Source organism: Athene cunicularia (genome assembly GCF_003259725.1).
Source record: "Athene cunicularia isolate RWA chromosome 3 unlocalized genomic scaffold, athCun1 chr3_part1, whole genome shotgun sequence".
Classification (NCBI taxonomy): domain Eukaryota; kingdom Metazoa; phylum Chordata; class Aves; order Strigiformes; family Strigidae; genus Athene; species Athene cunicularia.
Window position 1 is genome coordinate 50,003,105 of NW_020799097.1, and position 21,237 is coordinate 50,024,341.

General features: G+C 42.8%; 2 protein-coding genes across 5 annotated transcripts in view; one reads left to right on the plus strand and one right to left on the minus strand.

The window, feature by feature from the left end:
• The window catches only part of ARMC2 (armadillo repeat containing 2), a 63,599-nt gene extending 54,371 nt beyond the window's left edge, over positions 1 to 9,228 (plus strand). Inside the window, exons 14-17 of one of the 2 annotated variants that reach the window (XM_026846130.1) lie at positions 140 to 253; positions 1,662 to 1,794; positions 4,041 to 4,198; positions 8,523 to 9,228. In XM_026846130.1, coding sequence (XP_026701931.1) covers positions 140 to 253; positions 1,662 to 1,794; positions 4,041 to 4,198; positions 8,523 to 8,680 — 563 coding nt within the window. In that variant the 3' untranslated portion in view covers positions 8,681 to 9,228. The remainder of the gene's footprint in view (positions 1 to 139; positions 254 to 1,661; positions 1,795 to 4,040; positions 4,199 to 8,522) is intronic. The other variant, XM_026846131.1, reaches the window with a different exon arrangement.
• A 3,534-nt stretch (positions 9,229 to 12,762) lies between these two features.
• SESN1 (sestrin 1) overlaps positions 12,763 to 21,237 on the minus strand; it is a 42,381-nt gene continuing 33,906 nt past the window's right edge. For all 3 annotated transcript variants that reach the window (XM_026845136.1, XM_026845139.1, XM_026845138.1), the window contains 7 exons: positions 20,153 to 20,335; positions 18,692 to 18,934; positions 17,286 to 17,433; positions 16,366 to 16,478; positions 15,923 to 16,113; positions 15,530 to 15,674; positions 12,763 to 13,880 (listed from right to left, as the gene is read on the minus strand). In XM_026845136.1, the coding sequence (XP_026700937.1) occupies positions 13,794 to 13,880; positions 15,530 to 15,674; positions 15,923 to 16,113; positions 16,366 to 16,478; positions 17,286 to 17,433; positions 18,692 to 18,934; positions 20,153 to 20,335 (1,110 nt within the window). In that variant the 3' untranslated portion in view covers positions 12,763 to 13,793. The remainder of the gene's footprint in view (positions 13,881 to 15,529; positions 15,675 to 15,922; positions 16,114 to 16,365; positions 16,479 to 17,285; positions 17,434 to 18,691; positions 18,935 to 20,152; positions 20,336 to 21,237) is intronic.

Sequence of the window (21,237 nt, forward strand, 5' to 3'; positions counted from 1 at the left end):
CCAGACAGATGGATAATTGTTCCCATTTATTACATTTATTGCTGTTGGGTTTTGCATTTTGATATTTATTGATAAAAAGCCAAGCATGTTTGTGATATACAAGTAATTGTTTTTATTTCATTTCTCTGCAAACCAATAGTGCTTTTAAAGCTGCTAATGAGCAACAGTATGGATGGAGTTGTGGAGGCTGTCAGAGTCTTTGGCAATCTTTCCCGGTATCATGAGATCTGTGACTTCATCATACAGAAAAAGAGTGAGTTACTTTTGCATTTGTAGGAGTCCTGTTTTTAAATGTCCATAGTTCTAAAAAGGAAAGATTGTTAATCAGCTGTCTCAGTTAAAGGGTAGAAGCAATCTTCTCTGATGTTTTGCAAATTAGGCAAATGTTAAAATCCAGTAGTAGCCCTTAAAACCACCATTTTACTTCAATTTCATTAAAATGGAAATATTGGAGTAGGAAAAATATGCCATGGTGTCTTCACAAAGGTAAATACTACAAGAACTCTGTTTTTCCTGAAGATTATAATTCTGAAATTTCCCTTCACTCCTTTAGTTTTTCAAATCCAACAGTTTAGCAGTGATTAAATCCAACTAAATTTTCATTTAGTTCACAATCATAGATTTTTGATTCCCATGTTCAAACAGCTTGCTATCACTGTGTAACATGCATTTAAGATGTTTGACTGCCTCCAGAAAGAGACCTCCTATTTACCTCTGGGTGAAGTAGGATACAAGTCTTCTCAAGTCCTTTTGCTTTGGGTGTCTAAAGAGCTTTGGGAAAAACGTCAACTCTTTGCTATCCACAGAAGATGTGTCATAAGTTTAATATTAAACACCAGTTCACTGTAAATTTTTTTGTATCTACCTGTCAGTGCTTCAAGTGAGGTGGTACGCTGTAATATACAACCCCTTCTTTCAAAAGCAGACACACCACTGCTTTGAAGGAGAAGGTACCTGCAAAAGGAGAGCTGACAGTTAGTAGCTGGTTGCTGATGAGCTGTCTCAGAGGACTGAATTTTACACCTGCGCGAGACTGTGGTGTCAGTGTGCCAAGCTCAGGAAGAGCTGAGAGGCTGCCTTGCTATGAGGCAAGACTGACTCCCTCGCTGGGGCTGCCTTCTTCTGCCTACTGAGCTCAGCGTCAGCAAGGGCTGCGAGATGCTGCACGTCCAGCGTCTGCTTCTTGCCTGTCTCCTGCAGGAGCCCCAGGCTGCAGCAGCTCCAGCTGGGCTTGGAGCAGTCTAGGGCAACCCTGCCACTCACGGAGGTGAGAACTTCCCTCTCTGAGTGCCAAATGCCATATCCTAGCAGTTTCTGCTGACTCTGTGATTGAAAGGAGGGTGGTACTTTAAGAAATATGCTGTAATTCAGTTTGGTCAACTTGGATTTTCACATTAACTTGGTGTATTTTTATAACTAGAATTATGTATGTGGTGTTTTGAAGAAAACCGGTGTTCAGCCTGATGTAATAATGGCTGTTACTCTGGGTCATGCGCCAGCTCTACAGGCATCATAGTAATATGCTACAAGGTTAAATTTTTCGGTAGGATATCCTGCATTTGACTGCTTTCTAAGTATACATGTTTAATATGTATGTTGTAATACCACTTGTATGATAAGCCCATCCTCCCAGCATTACTGTTTCTTTCTTTACAATCCAGTACACAAGTTCATGATTGCTTTGCTTGATGCCAAGAACCAAGATGTGTGTTTTTCTGCCTGTGGAGTTCTGCTCAATCTCACAGTAGATAAGAATAAACGAACTTTTCTGATGGAAGAAGGAGGAATTGGAAAGTAAGTTCCTGATTATGCTTACAAAAAAGGCAAGTTTGAGTAGTTTGGTCAAAGAGTTTCAATCAGATTCTTTTTTTACTGGGGCCAATAACTTGTAATCATAGAATCATAGAACTTAATAGATATTTGGCATCTAATGTTCTTGAAGAAAGAGCTTTTCATATGTTTTTTGCAAATGCATTAGAGTGGTTTAGCTTGCTGCAGAGCCACAAACCATAGAATAACCTCGCAAAGATCTTCCTGATACATACAGCAGAGGAAGGTAACATACAACCAAGCAGCTAAGGCATGGCTTTGCAGTAGCTGCATATGTTTGACTTTACAGGATCATCTGTGGGCTACAGTTAATAGGCACCATTAATGTGTATCCATGTAAGTGTGAAGATTACTCGGGTGCTATGATATCCCATATGGTCCCTTACAATTTTTGTAACTACTTAGTACTATAGGGAAAACTATCTGATGTAGCCATGCTCGGCAGAGAATGGCCTCTGAGTCTCCTCTCTCTGAGAATTCGAGTTTAAGGGACTTACATTGTAAGATCTTGAAAAACCACTGTGGATGCAACACTTCTGGCTTTGATGTTCAGATAATAGCGGATCCAGGTTAATTGGAGCAACATGAATGATCGTGTTCCTACGCTTGTAAAGCAGTTGATACAACCCACATTATGAAACAATATGCCTAACTTTGAAATGCTTTCCTGTTCCTACATCACATAATTGCTATTTTATACAACGTAAACAATATATAGTCTGCTCATCCTTCCTTCCCATGTTCTAGTTAACTTACAGAATAGCTGAAAAAGAAGAATAAAAATGTTACAGGCAAAATGAATAATAAATGTGAGAAATTTCTATTATATAGAATAGAGAATATTCTGTAGAACATAGAATCATATAGAATATATAATTTTCTATACTCTGAAAACTTGTGAAGAAGGAAGGAAAACCAGTATGGAATAAGTCTGGAGAAGTGATTGTTAAGGAGGTCATCCTGACTGTGCCAAACCAGCTCTGTGGATTTTTGGAAATGGTTTTTGTACTCATATTTTTGTACCAATATATAGTGGCCCTAATAAAGCATGGAATTTGTCTCATCAGAGAGCTAAACTTAAAAAAATTAGGACAGGACTTTAGGCTTTTCATTAGATGCCTCCTGGTCTTCCACAATGACTGCCTTCAGAGAGGAGAGCAACTCCTCTTGGTTGTTTTTCAGTTACTGCTATTTTCAGCCATACCTGAATGTAATAGTTATCCCATCATCAATCACCAGATCATATATCTCACAGTGAAGTAGAGAAGTGAGGGAAAGAGGGTGTTGTAGGGTTGGGGAAGAGAACAGCAGTGAAGCATTACTGTTGGAGAGGTCACTAGGAGCAACGGGTGAAAAACAATGTTTAACTTCTGCTGCCTTGGGAGTTGTGAATGCTGCTGTTAGGTAATGGGAACCCTGGATAGGTACGGTACATAAGCTGGTGCAGGCAGAAAAGTTATAGCTTAATTTTAGAGTCCTGCTTATGATCTAGCCTGTGTTTGGCATCTGCAAGGAAGTGAGATTGGAAGAAAGGTCAGGATCCTAATGGTCTTCAGTAAAACTGGCATTTGCGAGAGGAGTCCGTTGGGAATGCAGGCTGAGGAAATACAAGAAGGGGTGAGATCTGCAAAGCTGTCAGACTTCACTGAATATAAAAGGCAATTCTGTGAGGCACAGAAGTAGTGAATTCCTTTGGCTTTCTCTTCCTGTCAGACCCTCTGATATGTAATAAGCTGGATATTCTGACTGAACCTTTTTTCTGTGTTCATACCATCTTTTCCAGATGAATTCTTGGTGCCCAGTAAGATTTGCCTCGCATTGCAGTCTCTGCTCTAGTGGTAGCGACAGACTTGGGACTGTCACAGTTTGTCATGAAATTTGATGGAATTTTAGTGTCTTTGAGATGGTTACATTTGTGATGTATGTGATTGAAATTGGTTAGCTGGGTTAAAAATTTATAGGGGATGGACAGATGCAGGCAGGCATAAGCACGTATGTGTAGAGAAAAGGCATGTTCAGATCCTTAGGGAACTAGACGAAGTGGGAAGCGGGAAGTTACTGAGGAAGAAAGTAGCATTTTAAGTTTATTAATGTAGATTTTTTTCCTGCCAGCTTTCATGGAGTCTGCATACATTTTTAGACTGTCAAATTTTGAGGGGTCAGGAGAAAACTGTATGGAGCAAAACACTGTTTTTGTTTGATACTGGCAGGTTAGTTGACTGCTTACAAGACTTTGGGCCAGCAGACTGGCAGCTGGCTTGTTTGATATGCAAAACCCTGTGGAACTACAGTGAAGACATCACGAGTGCAGCCTCATACTTTGGAGAAGACACTGACACATTGCTGGTGCTGCTCACATCGCTCTTAGGTGAGATTCATAATCTTGGTCTCTTTTTCCTTAATAAAAGAACTGGAAGGAGCAGAATCAAAGTAGTATTAGCTTGGGTGGGAAGTCTGTCGCACAGCTTTAAGTGGTTGGCGGGTATAGACTATCCAGTGGTCTATTTGCCATTCAGCACATTCCCTCAGATCTTACAGGCTGCCAAAGTGGAATTGGCTGCTGTCACTCCCCACTCCAGTTTGTCTACTTAGCATGCCGCTAATGCTTTTTGCCAGCTGCCTTTTTGCCTGCTTGAGCCAACTATCCCGTAGACCTTCAGCTCAAAACATATTTTTCACTGTATGTGAGCCCTTGCGGCCTCAAAGGTCATTGCAGGCACTGGCAGAAGCAGGGGCTCAGCTGTGATGCACCTGGTTACTGACCAGCCCGCACTGGGCAGTCTGGGCAATGTGGCTTCTCCCCTCAGCCAGAGGGGCTGGGTGGTGCAACAGGCTGAGCTTGCTGCTTCTGACAGGAGTCCCTTGACTTCTTTTCTCATCATGAGCTCCTTGTGGGCAAGGACAACATCCTGCCAATTTCTCATCTGCTCCCCAAGGCTATGGGGGGTGTACTCCTCCACAGAGACAGGCTGGAAGGTGCCTACAAGTGAATGTGAAGACCCTCATTTGCTTACCCAGTTGGATCTTTTCATCTATACATGTACTTTGCTTCAAGTTTTACAGCGTTTACTTGCTATATAATAGTCCTACAGTCACTATATGTAATTTTCCTTCTTTATCTTATGAGCAGTGCTTTGGTTATGATTTTATTTTGGGTAGGTCATTTGCAATTATCTTTAAAAAAAATATCTTTAAAGTGTAAATGAGATTGAAGCAAACCTTAACTAATTTTGATTTGGTATTAACTGGAAATTTACTAAATATGTATGCTCACTGTGAAGAACACTGCACGTTAGTCAGAGCCAGGCAGAAAGTGAGATCCCCATGGTCTCTTTTGTTTTTAGACAATCAGAGAAGTGGGTGGATTTGTGAGGATTTTTTTCCAGTTACAGCAGAATTACTGTTATTCATTGTTGCAATCATTCCTTGCATTACATTTCTTGCTATGATAGAGCATATCTTGATGTGAGCAGTAATTCCATCTATTTATCTGAAAATACTCAGTGTTTCAAGATCATTAGTGCACTTTTTAACATTCTGCAACAGAACTGTGAACTTTACAGTCACAATTATGCTTGAATTTTCTGGCATGCAGCAAGGAATATATATCTGTGCTTTGGAAAGTTCATACTTATTTTTTCTTCTGCTCTTAACACTGCAGAGTCCAGGCTGGGTAGTAATTGGAACTCTTATGAACTAGTACAACTTCCGTGAACCAGAAGTTCACGTACAATTGCAACTGCAGCTACAACCGCAATTGTAATGCAACTGTAATGACAATTAATTAAAAATAGGTCAGAATTAAATCAGAAGGCTCATCTGTCTTCACACTGTAGTTAGAAGAGTAGCTGTAGAAAAAGCAAATCTTATTCATTGGATCTGGTTCCTCTGTGTGTTAAGAGCCAACAGATTTTAGCATTAGCAGCTGGTTCATATTGTCCTACATCTTCCTCCTCCCATTGTATCCAGTAACAGCCTTGAACTGTCACTGCTCTGATTCTATCATTCGGGAAGCAGGAGGCAACTGCTGACAGTCGGTGGACTGTACTTAAGCGTCAGCACACCCTCAGGAAGCGGAAAAAGTGGAGCATGGCACAGCAGGCACCTCACTTCACCTGCTGTGCTTGACCTCCTCCCGTTTATTTTTCTTTCCCCTACCTGGCACAAGATGACAAAAGATTGAGGGGAGTGGAAAGAGCCTGAAAAGATGTTGGGCCTGAGAAGGGCTGGACCAAAGGCGCCATTTCTTTTTCTTTTTCCCTGCCTGATCCCAGTAGCCTGAGATGCGGTGGCATTGCTTTCCAGTGGCACCGTCATTTGCCTACTTTCAGCTACTCTTGAGATTTGTGTCACTTTATTGACTCAAAGCTTCTGGAGGCTGGTGTTTCCAGGCCCCTGGCCACAGTTTTGCCTTGCCCCAGTCCCTCAGGAGCAGCAGTGGAGGTCAGCCTGTCTTCAGAGCGTTCTCTTTGGTCATTCAGTGAAATCTCTTTTTCCAGACCTTCTGCTCACCTTTACCTCCACTATCAATTTGAGGAAGTTACTTTGGAATCCCAGTACATGTGAACGCTTTTCATGGCATGATAACGGCTCCTGGCCCCTGTCTTGCTGGAGTTAAGGGGTTGGGTAGTCCTTGCAGACTAGTGTCTGTACTCTAGTTTTCAGCTTCCCCCACAGCATGGAGACCCAGTGTGCTTGTCTTGTTCCTGGGCTTGCAGCCAGTTCATACTCTGTTTGGCCAGTACCCAATTAGCTAGTTTTGAGGAGGGTCGTGGGAAAACTAAATTATCTGAGGATGCACAGCTTGCATGTGGGACACTGATCCTTGCCAATCCCCAGTGTTACTCACATTCTGCTTTGGGAAATTTACTGTTTTGGTTCAACACTTCAGCTTTTGAACTGGTTCTGACCCTTGTTCTTGTAGACTGGAATTCCCGACCTGAGTGATTCCATAAACATTCAGTCAACTTCTGGGCGTCACAGCTTGCTAATAAAAGGGAGAAATGTCTCTTGCTCTGTGTTAGAGAGTTAATTTAGGTAGAAGAATCATTTCAGGAGTAGGCAAAGCAATTCACCCTGAAAACAAAACCCATAATCCTTTATCTTCCTCTGCAGGGTCTCTCACTTCTGTGCTGCTGAGATTCATTTTAGATATGTTGGGCTACTGTGCCATTGATAGGGCAAGAGCTAATGAGTGTCGCAGTAAGAAAAATTTCCATTAAATATTAGGAAAAGAAGTTTCCGCCATGGGGGGGGGGGGCGGGGAACAGGCTGCCCAGAAAGGCTGTGGAATCTTCATCCTCAGAGATGTTCAGTACTGAACAGTACATGGACCAGAGCAACCTGGTCTATAGTGACTGTGCTCCAGAGGTCCTGTCTGACCTCAATTATCCTCTGATACAGTCAAATATACATCTGATATCTGAGGCTGTTTTTTCTTTCTGATTATAAGGTTTGTTCCTGCAGAGATACATGACATTGAAAGAATGGGGGGGATTCTCTTTATTTATTACAGAAAGCCTCAAAGTGGCATCATTTCTTTATGCAGAACCCCTTTTGGAATCTACCTCACAGTCAGCATCTCTTTTATTCTGGTAATTTAGAAACACTGTAGTGGCATGGAAGTCAAATATTGTTTGCAGTTACTGGTAACTTCCTATGAAATGGAGCCCATCTCCCCTGCAAAAGTAAATGTTGTCTCTTCCTTTATAGCTGTTTCAGCTCAGGCCATGTGCTCTGCATAGGCACCTTGGTGTTCTTTTAAATAGGAATACTTGCTGTTTGACCATCTCTTTTCTACACAAAGTTTGATCATTACGTGGGTAACTGCCTGCTGTGAATGTGCAGTAAACTCTCCCTTACAGAGTTATTTATTTAACAGATTGTGAGTGGTGGTCTTTCATAGTGCAGGACAAAGATAAGTCACACTACCCATTGGGTGCAGGATTGTATTTTAGGTCCATTTATGGCCTAAAGGCTGTCAATAAACTGTATGAAAACATTTGTTCAGCGTTATCAGTTGTGTTTGTAGATTCCTGACCAGGAGCATGCTTCTGGTTGCAGGCTGTTTCTTTTTTTCTGTAAGTGTTTGTTTCTTTGCCACATCCAATGCCAGGCAAAATGGAGGGGGGAATAACAACTGATGACTTCCTTTAATTCCTAACATGGCTTGTCTCTATTTAAAGTATCCTATTATTTTATTTATGAAGTTTGTGAGGAAGGGAGGACATCAGTAATACAGTAACTAGTGTGGTTCAAGTTCTTTAGTTTTGATAGTAAATATAGTTTGAAAGTGTCTTCATGAACCAGATTAGCAGAGCAATTTGTGACAGGAAAGGTGTAGTTAGATGAATTGATTACTTAGCAAAATTTCTGTGGGTAATGTTAAAACCCAAGTAGTTTCTAGGCAGACAGTCATGGTAAAGGCTTGATCTTGCAGACAGAGGCTAGCTGCACCTATGAGATGTGAGAATAAAAGAACCTGCAATGCCCTTTTTACTGTTTTTACTGACCTTAACATCCTTTTTCAATTAAATCTAAGTCTCCCAGACAGTGATGCTTAGTTTGTCTTAGAGAGTTGGTTTTAAGCCATCAGCATACACAACTGCTAAGTTGTATGTGCTATGGTCACAAAATACATAGTTGGGTACATTTTTATTCAGAACCGATGACAATATTTTCCTTGATTACAGATGAAGAGCTGGTGTTGGGTTACAGCCTCAACAGAGATTCAAGGGACTACCACAGACTATATTGGGAAAGAGAGTTCAAACCTGTGGCAGAAAAACTTCTTGATAGAATTGAAAGCCATCACTCCTTTCTTCCAACTGTGACTATTACTCCCTTTTAATCATTGTTTGGTTTTTGTGGTGTAGATCGTACAGTTTTATATTTCTCATATATCTGTACATTGCCATCGGTGAGCATGGCAATTTAATTCTAAAACAATCAGTAAAGCCTGGCATTTACCGACTTCTGTCAGTATGAAATTTTTGCATGTGTGATTTTGCCAATACATTTGAGCTGATCAAGCTGCTGTTCAGTGTGATTTGTTTATTAATTGCAGTTTCTTGGTTGGGAAAATGAAACAAAACTATTTAGTGACCTTTTAATTTTTGAAAGGTAAGTTACCACTGAGTACTTGGACCTCTGTTGTACAAAAAAAGCTGTGCACTATAAAAGAATGTTACATTACAGCAGCCACATCTTACCTACAGCCTTTTACTTTATATGAAATTGTGCAAGAGTAACTCAGATGCTATTGGGGCATTCTGCTGTGTTACACTGAGTAAGCTTCACTCTGCAGACTGAATGCTGTCAGTGGCCAGGGGGAAAGGTATTCCCCTTCTCTTTGGAGACCCTCCCTTTCTTTCTCTGATGCTGTGCAGCTGGGGTGTCACAGCTCCTGCCTTGGCTTTTCTGAATTGGGACTTCACATCTTAAGGCAAAACACCCATATCCATGATGTAGGAGTTGAGCCAGTCTAGTGTGTGGTTCTTTCAATTGTTCCCACACTCCCAGGAGCCACCTGTGTGCCTGTACTTCTTGGACTGTTTTGGCCAGCCATCTCCCCCAGTCTCAGTCTATGAGGAAAAAAAAAAAGGCTCAACACCCTTCATGTTCCTTCTGGCTGCTGCTGGCTTGTTTGTTGCTTGGTTTTCATCCTTGACCCATCACCTGACCCATTTATCTCTCTTTTTACCCCAGATTACTAAGAATAAATGTCTGTGCAGGGGCTGCCAGGCTCCTGGCTCTGATCCAGAGGGTCAGCAGCCTCACACTGTACTGTGGGTTCCAGGAGAGTAAGGCTCCATCCTGACAACCCCTGCAGAGAGACTGGAGGAATTTGTTTCTCTGAGTCAGCAGTCCAGTGCTCCCTCAGCAGCGCCGCTGCACCCGTGGCAGCGCCAGGACCTCTGCTAGAAAGCAGAGCAGTAGGAGGGCAGGGAAACTTTTTTCCTAGTCTATGTCCCTGTTTATACATTTTTGGGGACTTCACTGTTGATGGGGCAGGGGAGGAGAGATTTTATGGTCCAGGTTTTGGGAGTGGTGAGGAAGAAACTTCAGTGAAGGTAAATGCAATCTGCAACCTTCTTTTTTCTGTCCCAGCAAGGCCCAGCCCCACAGTGAGTTGCTTAGGGAGTGCATGTGGCAGCCTCCATCGCTGCAATCCGCAGGAGAGAACGGCTCAGCAGTTCAGTACGGGTTGGCTCCAAGATCTCAATTATCATTCCTTCCATTGCCATTTTAATTTTAGCTGAAGTTAAGGGGGAAGATAAATGGTTTCAATGCCCCATTTGTTTTGCTTTCTGGGGGCATTAAAAGAAAGGCTGTTGGGTAAGTGCTCCCCTGTGGGGAGGAAGCTGGAGGCATTTGTTCTTGGCATTCGCATCAAGGCACAGGGCAGGCTCTGTAATGCAGGGTGGGGACGCAGTGGAAAAGGCCTGGTGCCCAAGTCCTGTCAGCAGGTCTCATCAGCACTGACAAGTGCTGAGCATCTGGCAGAAGGCAGCTCAAAACAGATGTTTTGCTCGAGTCAAGGTGCATATGTAGACAATTCAGATTTGCTCAAAGAAAATGCTAGTTATGTATGTCAGTCATTACCATGGGCCTGGAGCACTGGGTGTCCTGTGGCGGAGAGCAAAGTTGGGGCAGCCGCTGGGCAGGAGCTCTGGCCTTGTGCTCAGAGTGTGGCTGCAGGCAGAGGTGCCCACAGGTGCTGGGTGGGCACCTGGGGCTTCGCAGCAGCCAACTGCAAACTCAGCACTGGCTCCTGTGGAGCTGCATTGGCCAATGTCCTTCCCTGGAAAAAAATGTGTGGGTCATAAGAACAAGCCCCAGAATGCTAAGTTTCTGATCTCATAGCATCCTCTACCATTTCAACAAAGAGGCTCTCTTGTGACTTCAGGTGGCTGTTCCTGTCAGCAACCAAGTGCTTGGCCTCTGTCACACAGCTCTTTTTTTATCTGGAGTGGGGTGTATGGGTGTTTTTAGTTGGTTTTTTTTGTCTTACCTGGGCCCATGCAGCAGCCAGCCTGCCGTTCAGTTCCCTTTGCTTGTGCTGCTGCGCACTGTGTCCTTCGATGCCTTGGGCCTAGCCTTGTGGACAGGATCCCGCACCACCATGTTCTTTTGGGGCGAGTTGCCAGTACTACTGTAGTGCCCACCACAGCAGAGGCACATGAGAGGTGGTGGCTGCACACAGGGGCTGCCTCCTGGGAGCTGCTGGGGCTCACAGCCTGCAGCAGAGGGGGCAGCTCACACCCACCAGAGCCTGAGACAGGGCCCTGGCTTGTCCCTCATGCCCTGGCATCATACAGCTGCTTATTTGTGATGTGGGAAAGAAATGGATTTTCCCAAGCCCCCAGTAGAATAAAGATTTCTGTCCCCTGGCCTTGTTCTCAGCTCAGACCAGTTTCTCTCACTACAGAGAAATAAGCAGCTGCTGCTGCTCAGGGCAGTGATTGCCACTTCCACAGAGCCTCTGGTGACTTTGCCATTTTCTTGTTTTTAAAGACTAACCCACCATCTTTGGTTGCCACCATGAACATGCTTACCAGCCTTCCTTGTACTCTTCTACGTAGGACCACAAGTGCCTCAGCATTTTTAAAGGAAAATCTCCCACTGAGTTCAGGCCCTTTCTCCAAGGTAAGTAGGTAGCTTTGTGTGTAGTTGGGATTGGCCGCAGGTTGTGGTCAGGGCTCTGTCTGGAAACAAATCCATTGATGCACACAGGTGGAGTGCAGTGTTTGCTGCTTGAAAAGGGAGTGCATGCCTGCAGGCACCTGCGTATGCCTGGAGAGCAGAGGATGGAAAGGGCCAGTTTAGGCTTCTCAGAAAATCTCATGTCTACCTTTGATGACCAGAAAGCAGCAGGAGAATCAGGTGCTGCGGCAACACCACTTATAGACTGGAAAGATATTTCTTCCTTGTCATTAGGCAGAGCTTAGCTTTAGGATATGCTCTTAGACAGGAAAGTTTTGCTCTGTTTTTGGAACATTAAAAATCCTGTATTTTTAGTTAAGAGGAAGCAGCAGATGCTTCCTGTTAGTCACAATTTTTGACAGTTTATTAATCTTTCTCCCCTAGATCTTTTTAGATATTTTAGCTTCTTGGACTGTAAACTTAAAACTGTTCTCAGAATGTTGTGTAGTGAGAGAAACTGGTCTGAGCTGAGAACCAGGCCAGGGGACAGAAATCTTTATCTATTCTACCTGTGAGCTTGGGAAAACCTGTTTCTTTCCCACCTCACAAATAAGGCTTCTACCTTCCTGTAAGGAGGTAGAAGGTTTTACACTTGTGTGCACTATAATCTGCATTACAGCCAGCTGTAGGAGTGTGTCCAAAAGTTTGTTACTCTCTTGTAGCAAATCCCTGTCCCAGTGCCTGTCACCTCTTGCTGTAAACACCTCAGTCTGACTGCACCAACCTGGCCATCCTTCTGATGCCAGATACTCTTTTGGCACTAGGCTATGACAAATTTGCAGCCTAAGCTGGAACCAAGTTCACTACTGGAGGATTTTAAAATCAGTTTAAGTCTTAAAACATTTTCAATAACTAGTTCTAAATATTAAGTGATTATATAAACACACAGTTGGAATCTCTGATCATATCACACCTGTTATCTGTGAGGAAAGATAAAATCCTGTACAAATATGACCCAGTATACCTGGACAGAGGGTGGAGGACTAGGGGAAGGGTGGAAACAGCAGGAGTATGTGAGAGGTGTTCCTACTATAGTTTTAGTGAAGATCTAAATCTATTTTTTTAAACTTTTTCTCCCATCATTTTAGACTCAGTTGAGAAACTGAGTCTGTCATCTTAAGTACATTTGCTCAGTTACTGTTTCAAACACTTTTTAATGGTCTTTGAACCAGTAAGCAAAGCTGTAAGAACAGAGGCGCAAAGTTAAACCACACAAAAACACCAAGAGAAAAAGTTGTTACCTTTATTTAAAAAATACCAGTAATACTGACAAATTTAAAAAGCAATTCACACTCATACAAAAGTATTCGTGTTCTCCAAAATCACTGTATATTAAACATCAGCATTTTAATCATGTTTTGATTTACTAAAAATAGATGTTTTTTAGCCTAGTTATTTAAGCAACTGCAAAAGTCAGTAAGACCAGCGTTGGGCATGTAATACAGTAGGACTGTTTGGCAGTCAGGAACAACATTCCCACACCTTGTCCTAGCTCCTCCTTGGTTCACCCTCGCAAAACAGGACAAGAAGCTACTCGACACATAGTTAGATCTCTAAAAAGCTCTGAGGACTCCAGTCCCCTTCTTTCCATAGGAAGACCATTGCACTTCAGAGCTCACAAAATAATGCTCAACAAATGTCCTGTAGCATTTTAAGGCTAAACTATTTGAGAAAACCGACTGCTATCTTTCAAAATATCAGTGTGGAGAGAAGAGGTTTAGCTCTCATTAAAAAAGAAATCTAAATAACAAGGCTTTTTTGAAACCACACACAATAAAGGCTCAGACAATAGCAGTGCTCACTTTCGCTTTTAGCTTAACTGGAACAGCCTGTGTCTGTTCACTCCACCAGCACAAATAGCAGCATCGAGATTTTCTAAAATTATTCTCATAGGGAAAGCAAATGTCATCAAGTCCCACTTCTTGTCACGCTCCAACTCCCATAGTATTTGCCTTAACACAAGATCTATATACGTATCATTTGCTATATTGCCACAAGTTCAGAGAGTGTCCCGGGCTGCCTAAAGCCAAAATACCACGAGCAGGCAGCACTTCTGCACAACCCTGTCTTTTCAACTGCCAAGCGTTCACTGCTGAGTGACAGCAGTGATATTCCAAACACGGAAATAGCTGAAACTAAAGGAGTTATGGCACAATGGGCATCTTAACTTATAGCTACCGTTGGTCCTGAGGCTTCGTATCTTCCTCTGCCATACTGCAGCTGCAGAACATTCCGACGTCGACAGGCAGCTGGAGACATCAGGTCATATAGCGAGTAATAGCTCTCAGAGCATAAAGTAGTTCGGCTTGCATCCGAGCTTCTACCAGAAGCAAATTTACATGCACCTTCGGGAAGGAACAGAAGTTACATTTTAAGGGCATGCTCACAAGGAGGTACTCCAGTGAAAGGAAGTCTGTGGGGCTGTGGTTTTTGTATTGGTGTCTGCAAGAGCAGCGGGGGAGCACTTCACGTTTCAGCTACCCAGATTATTTGTCTCTGCAAAGCTTGCTGAGGCAGGGAAAGACAGACAAAACGCTGCTTGCAGGACTGCAGCACAGTGCAGCAGTGGGTCCCAGGCAGGCTCAGAGGAAAGAGGCAGCTGTCCTTTTAGTAGACCCCCTGGTTTAGCTTGAAAAAAACAGACAAGCCTTCAAGCACGCAAACCCTTCTTTAGCAACAGACTATGCACAGCTTCAAAATAATTGTTCAAATTTAGCTTAAGTTAATCAGTTAAAGGCAAAAGGGGACTGGTACCTGCAGAGCAGAGGGAGTTGCTAGCAAAGGAAGAGGTGATAAGGTCATTTGCCCCTGTGGGACAGAGAGAGAAACACAGAGGTAATGATCACCTGAACAACACAGAGTGGTTCACTGAGGTGAAGCACAGGAAAAATTGTAACGTGCCATAAAACTACTGTCTTTATTGAGACAGGGGTGTTGAGTAGCTACTGGAAGTAAGAATTTGAATTCCCTAGCTCCTCTCCTCAATGTCTTTATTTCTTTGAGGATGAGATCAGAACCCATGTCAGGAAGGGGTGAAAGGTTATGCTCTCACTGACAGGAGGGTGGCTGTGACTTTGTTCTGGCATGTAACGGCTGTGTGTGGTTTCAGTCACATGACTTCCATGAGAATGGATGGTGACTGCATTGAGGGACACAGACATGTATGACCCTTGGATTTTGATGGCTATGCAGATGCAGAGTTTGGGGCTTTAAAGAAGGATTTGTGTGCTTGAAAAAGCTCATCTCTATCAGTTAGTCTAACCAAAACAAACATATGTAGTATTTTACTTGAACAACCTTAAATCACTGTAGTTATAGTACCCTTATTATAACTGGGTAACTATTTTCACAAGGAGTTTAGCAAGAAATGGAGCTTCTGATGACAGGACCACTGATTAAGGCACATTTGTGTTTCAGCACTGTATCAGCATTCATTTTAAGCAAGGCCTAGAAATATTTTTCCAAAGAAAAACTGGAGGATGTGAACTTGGAGTAGACATCCAAGAGGCAACAGCAAGAAATATTACTGGGAGGTACAATTCAGACTGGGAGGTACAATTCAAACACAGCAGCAGGACCTCAGGCTTTAACGAGAGCAACTGCTTTGGGGCCATCTGCACTGAAAATGACTGTAGGACTGCGAAGACGCTGGCCAGCAAGCGAGGTCCTCTGGCTCTCTCACTGCTTCCTTGTGGCACTGGGCCACAGGCAGCACCAGCCGACAGCGGAGCAGAAGCCATCCCGGCTACGTGTCCAACCTCCCCGTGCAGTTCAGAGCTTGCACAGGCCAGGGCAGCTGTTAGCTAGCAACCATGCAGTAGGAAACGCAAGATTATTTCAGCCTGGGAAGTGCTACACCTCCTGGTGAATTCACTGCATGTGAGCAGCATCCCAGGAACGTCAGGTAAAGCTTCGAGGCTAGCGGGTAGCTGCGGCTGTTAGCTTGGCAAGCGGAGCTACGGCCCACAGCCCTCAGCGCGCGTGCGAACGGTACCTTCTCAGAGTGTTCAAACTGCCTCCAGAAGCTATCATACATTCTTTTCGTGGTCTTTTCAGGAGTGCAAACCACAGTCTTGATATAAACCTTAAAGCTGCGGTCCAACAACTGATTAATTTCACCATAATCATAATCATCATATCTGTTCGGAATTGAAAGAAAAACACTTTCATTTTCAAGAACCAGTTATTTCACTTTGTTTCTAAGCTCCTATGGCAAAATAAATTAGTGTGTAATTTGTACCACAACTGGCCCTCCCCCATAAACAAAAATGTTTAATACATGCATGTTTGCTTAACAAACAGCTTTCCTTCAATCTGAAAAAGGAGAAAAAAAAGAAGCCAACACTTATAAGCCTGATGCGTTCAGAACAAAAGTAGCAGAACTGACCTTATTCCAAACATACAATGAATATAGTTCCAAATAGCTCGTCTTAGCATTGAGGTATCCACATCTTTGTGCATGGCCATTGTGTTGTAAGTCAGATTATAAGCAATATGAAACTTCTCATCAAGTAATTGTCCCACATCTGGGTAAAGACGATTAACCAAGGAATAACCGTGGTCTTCCCAGGAGTAATCCTTTAAAGAAACAAAAATATAGAATGAAGAACATCAGAAATGAACTTAAGACCTAGTGTTTTAATGTAATTTATCTCGGGGCAGATAATCCAGAGGGGGAAGGGTGGCAGGGTGGGGGCTGTTCATTTGCTTGCTTTAAACCTTCTCATCCATGGGGCAGTAAATTACAGCACAGCGATTTCCAGGTTTGGTATTTGGCACGACAAACCAAATGCACACTAAACCTCCTGATAGCAGCCCTGTCCTTGTTACCTGAACACGAAAGGTGGGCACGTGCATTCCATGTCTGGAGAAGTCTTTGTAACCATAGCTGGTATCCTCAAAGTGACGAGACACATCTCTTGTTGGTGCCGATTCTTCATCTTCTGTTAATTTCAAACAGATTTTCACACAATTTCAGTAAGAACAAATTGAAAATGTACTAGCAGAACTCTTGCAGAAGAATGGGAGTCCCTATGCTTTTTAAAGAAAGACACAGTTTCACTAGACTACCTGCATTTGAGTATGACTGCAACTATGCTTTTGAGGCAACTCCATGAAAAACGCTCAGATTCTTTCTTATAGATGAACACCTCTTTCTCCCTTGTGTCCTAGTCTTCACCCTATCTCTTCAGTCTAGGAGACACTTTGCTCCTAACTCAAGGGGGTCTGTAAAAATGTCAAGGAAGAATTGTTTTGGAACAGAGCTTATTAAAAAAAAGAGACCTCTAAGGCTTCCATGCCAACTCTGTTGAAAAGCCCACTTCATCCCCAAACTTATAACAGGTTAAGTATTGTCTCACAGTCATCTGAAAATTATTGTTTCATACACTTGAATAGCTAAGTGTGTTAAGGACTTTTTAGCAACATCTTGCGAGATGCTTAAATCTCTCATGAAACGTTTTAATCTCTTGAGAGGGAGATTCCATTTCTGTTGGAAATTTCTATTAAACATAATACTGGTCAACGAGCATTATGGTGTGTTTGAGAGAAGCCACAAATCTTGGCCCTACTTTGCTTTTAAGTGTTGCTGGAAGAAAACAAGGCACCCCTAATCTTGATCCCTTCATAGAAATGTTTTTTTGAGACATCTAATAACACTTTTTTTCCTTTAGAGGTAGTAAGCATTTCTTCAAGTGATTTGGAAAAGCCTAAATAAATAAATATATATATACACACTACATCTGTTCTACCTGAAGAACACACGAACATGCTTTCTCTCTTCTCTCTTTCAAAACGTGTAGCCATCTCTTCTTGGCTGGCTTCCTCTTCATCTCTGCACTCCTGTAGCTGCTTCATTTTCTCCATAAGAGCTTCAACTTCACAGACGGACTCCGTAGACTTGAAAAGGAGAGAAAAACATTTCCTTTCCATGTAGCAAGAACTGACAACGATGGCAGAAATCATCATCAGAAAATTTAAACGCAACTTATGTCCTTCATTTACATCTTTAAACACTGATTTTTCGAGCAAAACAGTTCTTGTAAGAAATTTGTACTGACCCAACGGTTCACATTTAGTCATCACATTCTCTCAGTTAGATCCCTGGTATTTGTAGCATATTTTAAGAATCACAGCTTTTTTGGAACAAGTGTTCTCACATAAAATTAAAGTAATTTCTCTTTCTTACTTTAAATGTTTAACAACTGAAAAACAAGGAGCTGTAACAGAAATTCTGATAGAGGAAGTAACCACAATTTACTACCCAACTGTAATTTTCCCCTTCTCTGCTCAGAACAAACATACTGAAGGAAAAAGGAAGAGTGAATGTAAATGCATATTTAATGAAGCCTCAAAGGAAAGCTAGTGCAAGATAATCTTATTTCACAGGAGCTGTTTTAACACCACAACCCACTATTAATTCAATATCTGGTCTTGTAAAAATCCATCAGCACAAAGCAAAATAAATTTATCTTCAGTTTATACACTTTTGCCCCTTTCCTCTCTGCCTTTTTCAGTTTGGTCCTTCACAGAGCCAGCAAGCTTCATCAAGCAAAATTTAAAAGGCACCCACACCATTGCAGTAAAATCTCACAGGCAAGGAACCTCCACTGAAACTACCCCATTATCACTGTTCTTAAACCAGCACTTTGTCCACATCATGCTTTTCACTAAGCGGAACCAAGCACAGATCAGTGAGCAGAACCACTGCAGGCAGAAAACACTGTTTTGGAGACAAGAGTCAGAAAATAGTGAATGATCTATTGTCTGATGTATTGCAAACAACTCAAGGCAACAAAGTCAAAGACTGGAATCAAAGGAAAAGCCAATTTTCCATTGCACCCATGAAAAAAAGCACTCCTGGCCACTGCTGCTCAGGGCATCTATCATGAACTAGCTGAGGCCAGGAATTGTCTCAATTTGCCTGTAGGAATGACAAGAGATCAAAAAAATAGACAACTGAGAGACAGTATCTTTGTCTCTCCCTTCAGTAGCTTCCCCCAGCCTACCAGTGTCATTTCAGCTTCTCCTAAATGTATTTTTTCAACTGGCTCATCAATCCCACCCTCACTGAATGAACAGAAATGAGCACCCTCCATGTCTTAAGTTTACAAAGAAACTACTACTATTGGAAGAGATTGTTTGTTCAGATACTTACTGGAATACTTCCAGTTGGGCTGGCATGAATTTCATCCACCCCGTGGTAACCATTTGTAATATCACATATGCAGTAGTTGCTGACAGAAGGGGGCCTGAAGGTGTGACCCCCTTCACAGTCGATCTCCGGGCTGATGCCACAACCAAACGTGAAGGAAGCAAGGGAGTGGTAGTGTGTAAGGAGAACGACCGCGTGGATCAGCTCTGCCAGGGACCAGCTGTTCTCTTCAGTCTTCAAAAGTTGCTTTCAAAATAACGCAAGACAAAAATATTAACTTTAAAGCCATTCAGATTATCCCACCTTAATGCAGTTTATCAACACATTTCGTTACCAGATAAAAAGATTTTTCCAACATCCACAACTTCTTCCTAACTCTCTACTACCATTAGCGTGCTCACTGTCCTGTTCCCAGGTGACCTGCCAGCCACAGACTCACGTGGTTAAGCCACACAGGAAACGACTTCTCTCCCCTCTTTGGCCCTCAGCTACTGAATCCACTGGGGTTTCTATTTTGCACCATATGGTTTGTATCGAGGCCAGACCAACTTGCATTGAAATCTCACACCTCTGATGAAGATGCAACCACAACAGTCACATGTTTCTTCAACTGGTCTTTACAGCCTCAGAAAACTCTGGCAACTCCTTGTGGATCAGCTGTGTAAAAACTTGGCATGGGGGCCAAGCTCCCTCCATCTTGTCCTTGTGGGTGGAACGCTCTGCATTTGAGAAGCTTCAAACCCCAACTTCCCCTTCGGGCAGGAAAGTGTGGGAGGTTTGGGGCCTTCTGGCAGAGTGCGTGCCCTCCCTCACAGCCCAGCGTTCTGCCTCCCAGCAGGACCTGCCGCTGCCTCTCCACCTTGCAGGCAGAACTCACAAAGTCCTAGCACCCGCTTCCTCCTTGCTAAGGGTAAAGAGGAGAGCAGCAGGGTTGCTCCAGCAGCCACGGCCCAGCCCAGGGCAGGCATGGCCCTGCCGTGAGAGCCACCCGTGCTGCACACATACTGCATGTTCCCCTGGGCTGTTCTGTCAGCCTGCTCCCTCCAACCCAGCCTGAAAACTAAGCATATGAACCAGCAGCAATTGAGACAAAAATTGTGGTGATTTGTGTTCTGCCTGCAGCATCTCAGAAACGCTCAGGGGGTTCTGGCTACCCAAAGCACACAATTTAAGGAAGCACATATCTGAGCACATCGTCATCACACCAGCAGAATTCTGACATGACAACTCTGAAACATATGTTGTAAATTAAATTTGTTAGCCACTTAAGACCAGTTATGATCCTGTTATAGTTTTAGAAGGACACGAATGATATTGCATCATGCAACCTCACAGTGATACAACACTGAAATGAAAGTCAGTAACACAGAACAGCTTTCACCCCATCTGGTTCCTAACCCTAAGAATCCATGATTGCCTTACTGAAAAATAAGGTACATTCACATTACTCCATGAAAGATTTACCTCGATATGTTCCTTGGTGATAAGCCAGGGTCGGTGAGCCAACATTTTGTTCAGTTCTCCTAAATTCTGCAGTTTTTGAGGTGCATTTTCCAGACCATTCAACCATTTAGGGTCCCCACCGACATGAAGGAAGTCATTCACATGGAGGTTAACAAGGTAAGAGCATTGATGTCGTGCTGCAGCCTAGGAAGCAAAACGCAGTTGTGATACAGAAAACAACTACAGTAAGTTAGTGCTTTATGACAAATATCCTAAGCCATCATTTCCTCAAAATATTCAAGAATAAGACTTCCAGTGATCAAAGGCTGAAGTAACAAAAATTGAGATTAACACATCAGCCTGTTTTGATTATTGGTCTCGCAACATAAATACTCCTCATTCATCTATACTGGCTATGGGTGCAACATGCCTGTATCCCAGGAGAAGTACAGGCATAGATTTATTACACAGTATTCTTCAGTGGGGAAAAAGCAAGGCTGCCTCTAGGTGAATCTTTACCAGCAAAACCAAAAGTAGGTGTCAGAATGCATATAGCAAGGGAGACTAAGGGCAGCTTTTCAGCAAAGAACAGACCCAGTATCATTTATTCAAACATTAATACTTTCCCCAACAAATTAAGACACAGCCCAAAACTTTAATTCAATTTCAGCATGCAAAGATCATTCACCTGGATTGGAAATTATGAAATCAACACTTCTGGCAGAAAACTTGCTTAGAATTTAGAGATTCAGAAAGAGATGATGGGATGGATTATTGAGTTAGAGAGGGAGTGAATTCGACAGAACACAGACACACAAACAAGCTTTCCTGAAAAACAGTTTCTGAGATACTAAGGAAACCAAAAATAAACAATTGTCTTATTTTTACAGCAGATTTTTTCCCCCCCTCTTTCTCACAGTCCTACTGAAACTATGAACATAAAGTATTGGTCATGGAACAATTTGTAAACCAGACACAAACCAACCTACTCTGCTTCTCCCCTTAGCTCCCAATGAAACGCCTTTCCAACTAGAAACTGCAAAACACAGTAACAACTGCTATTAAACAAGACCAGAGATTGTTGCCAAAGTGGCTGTTTCTGCTCG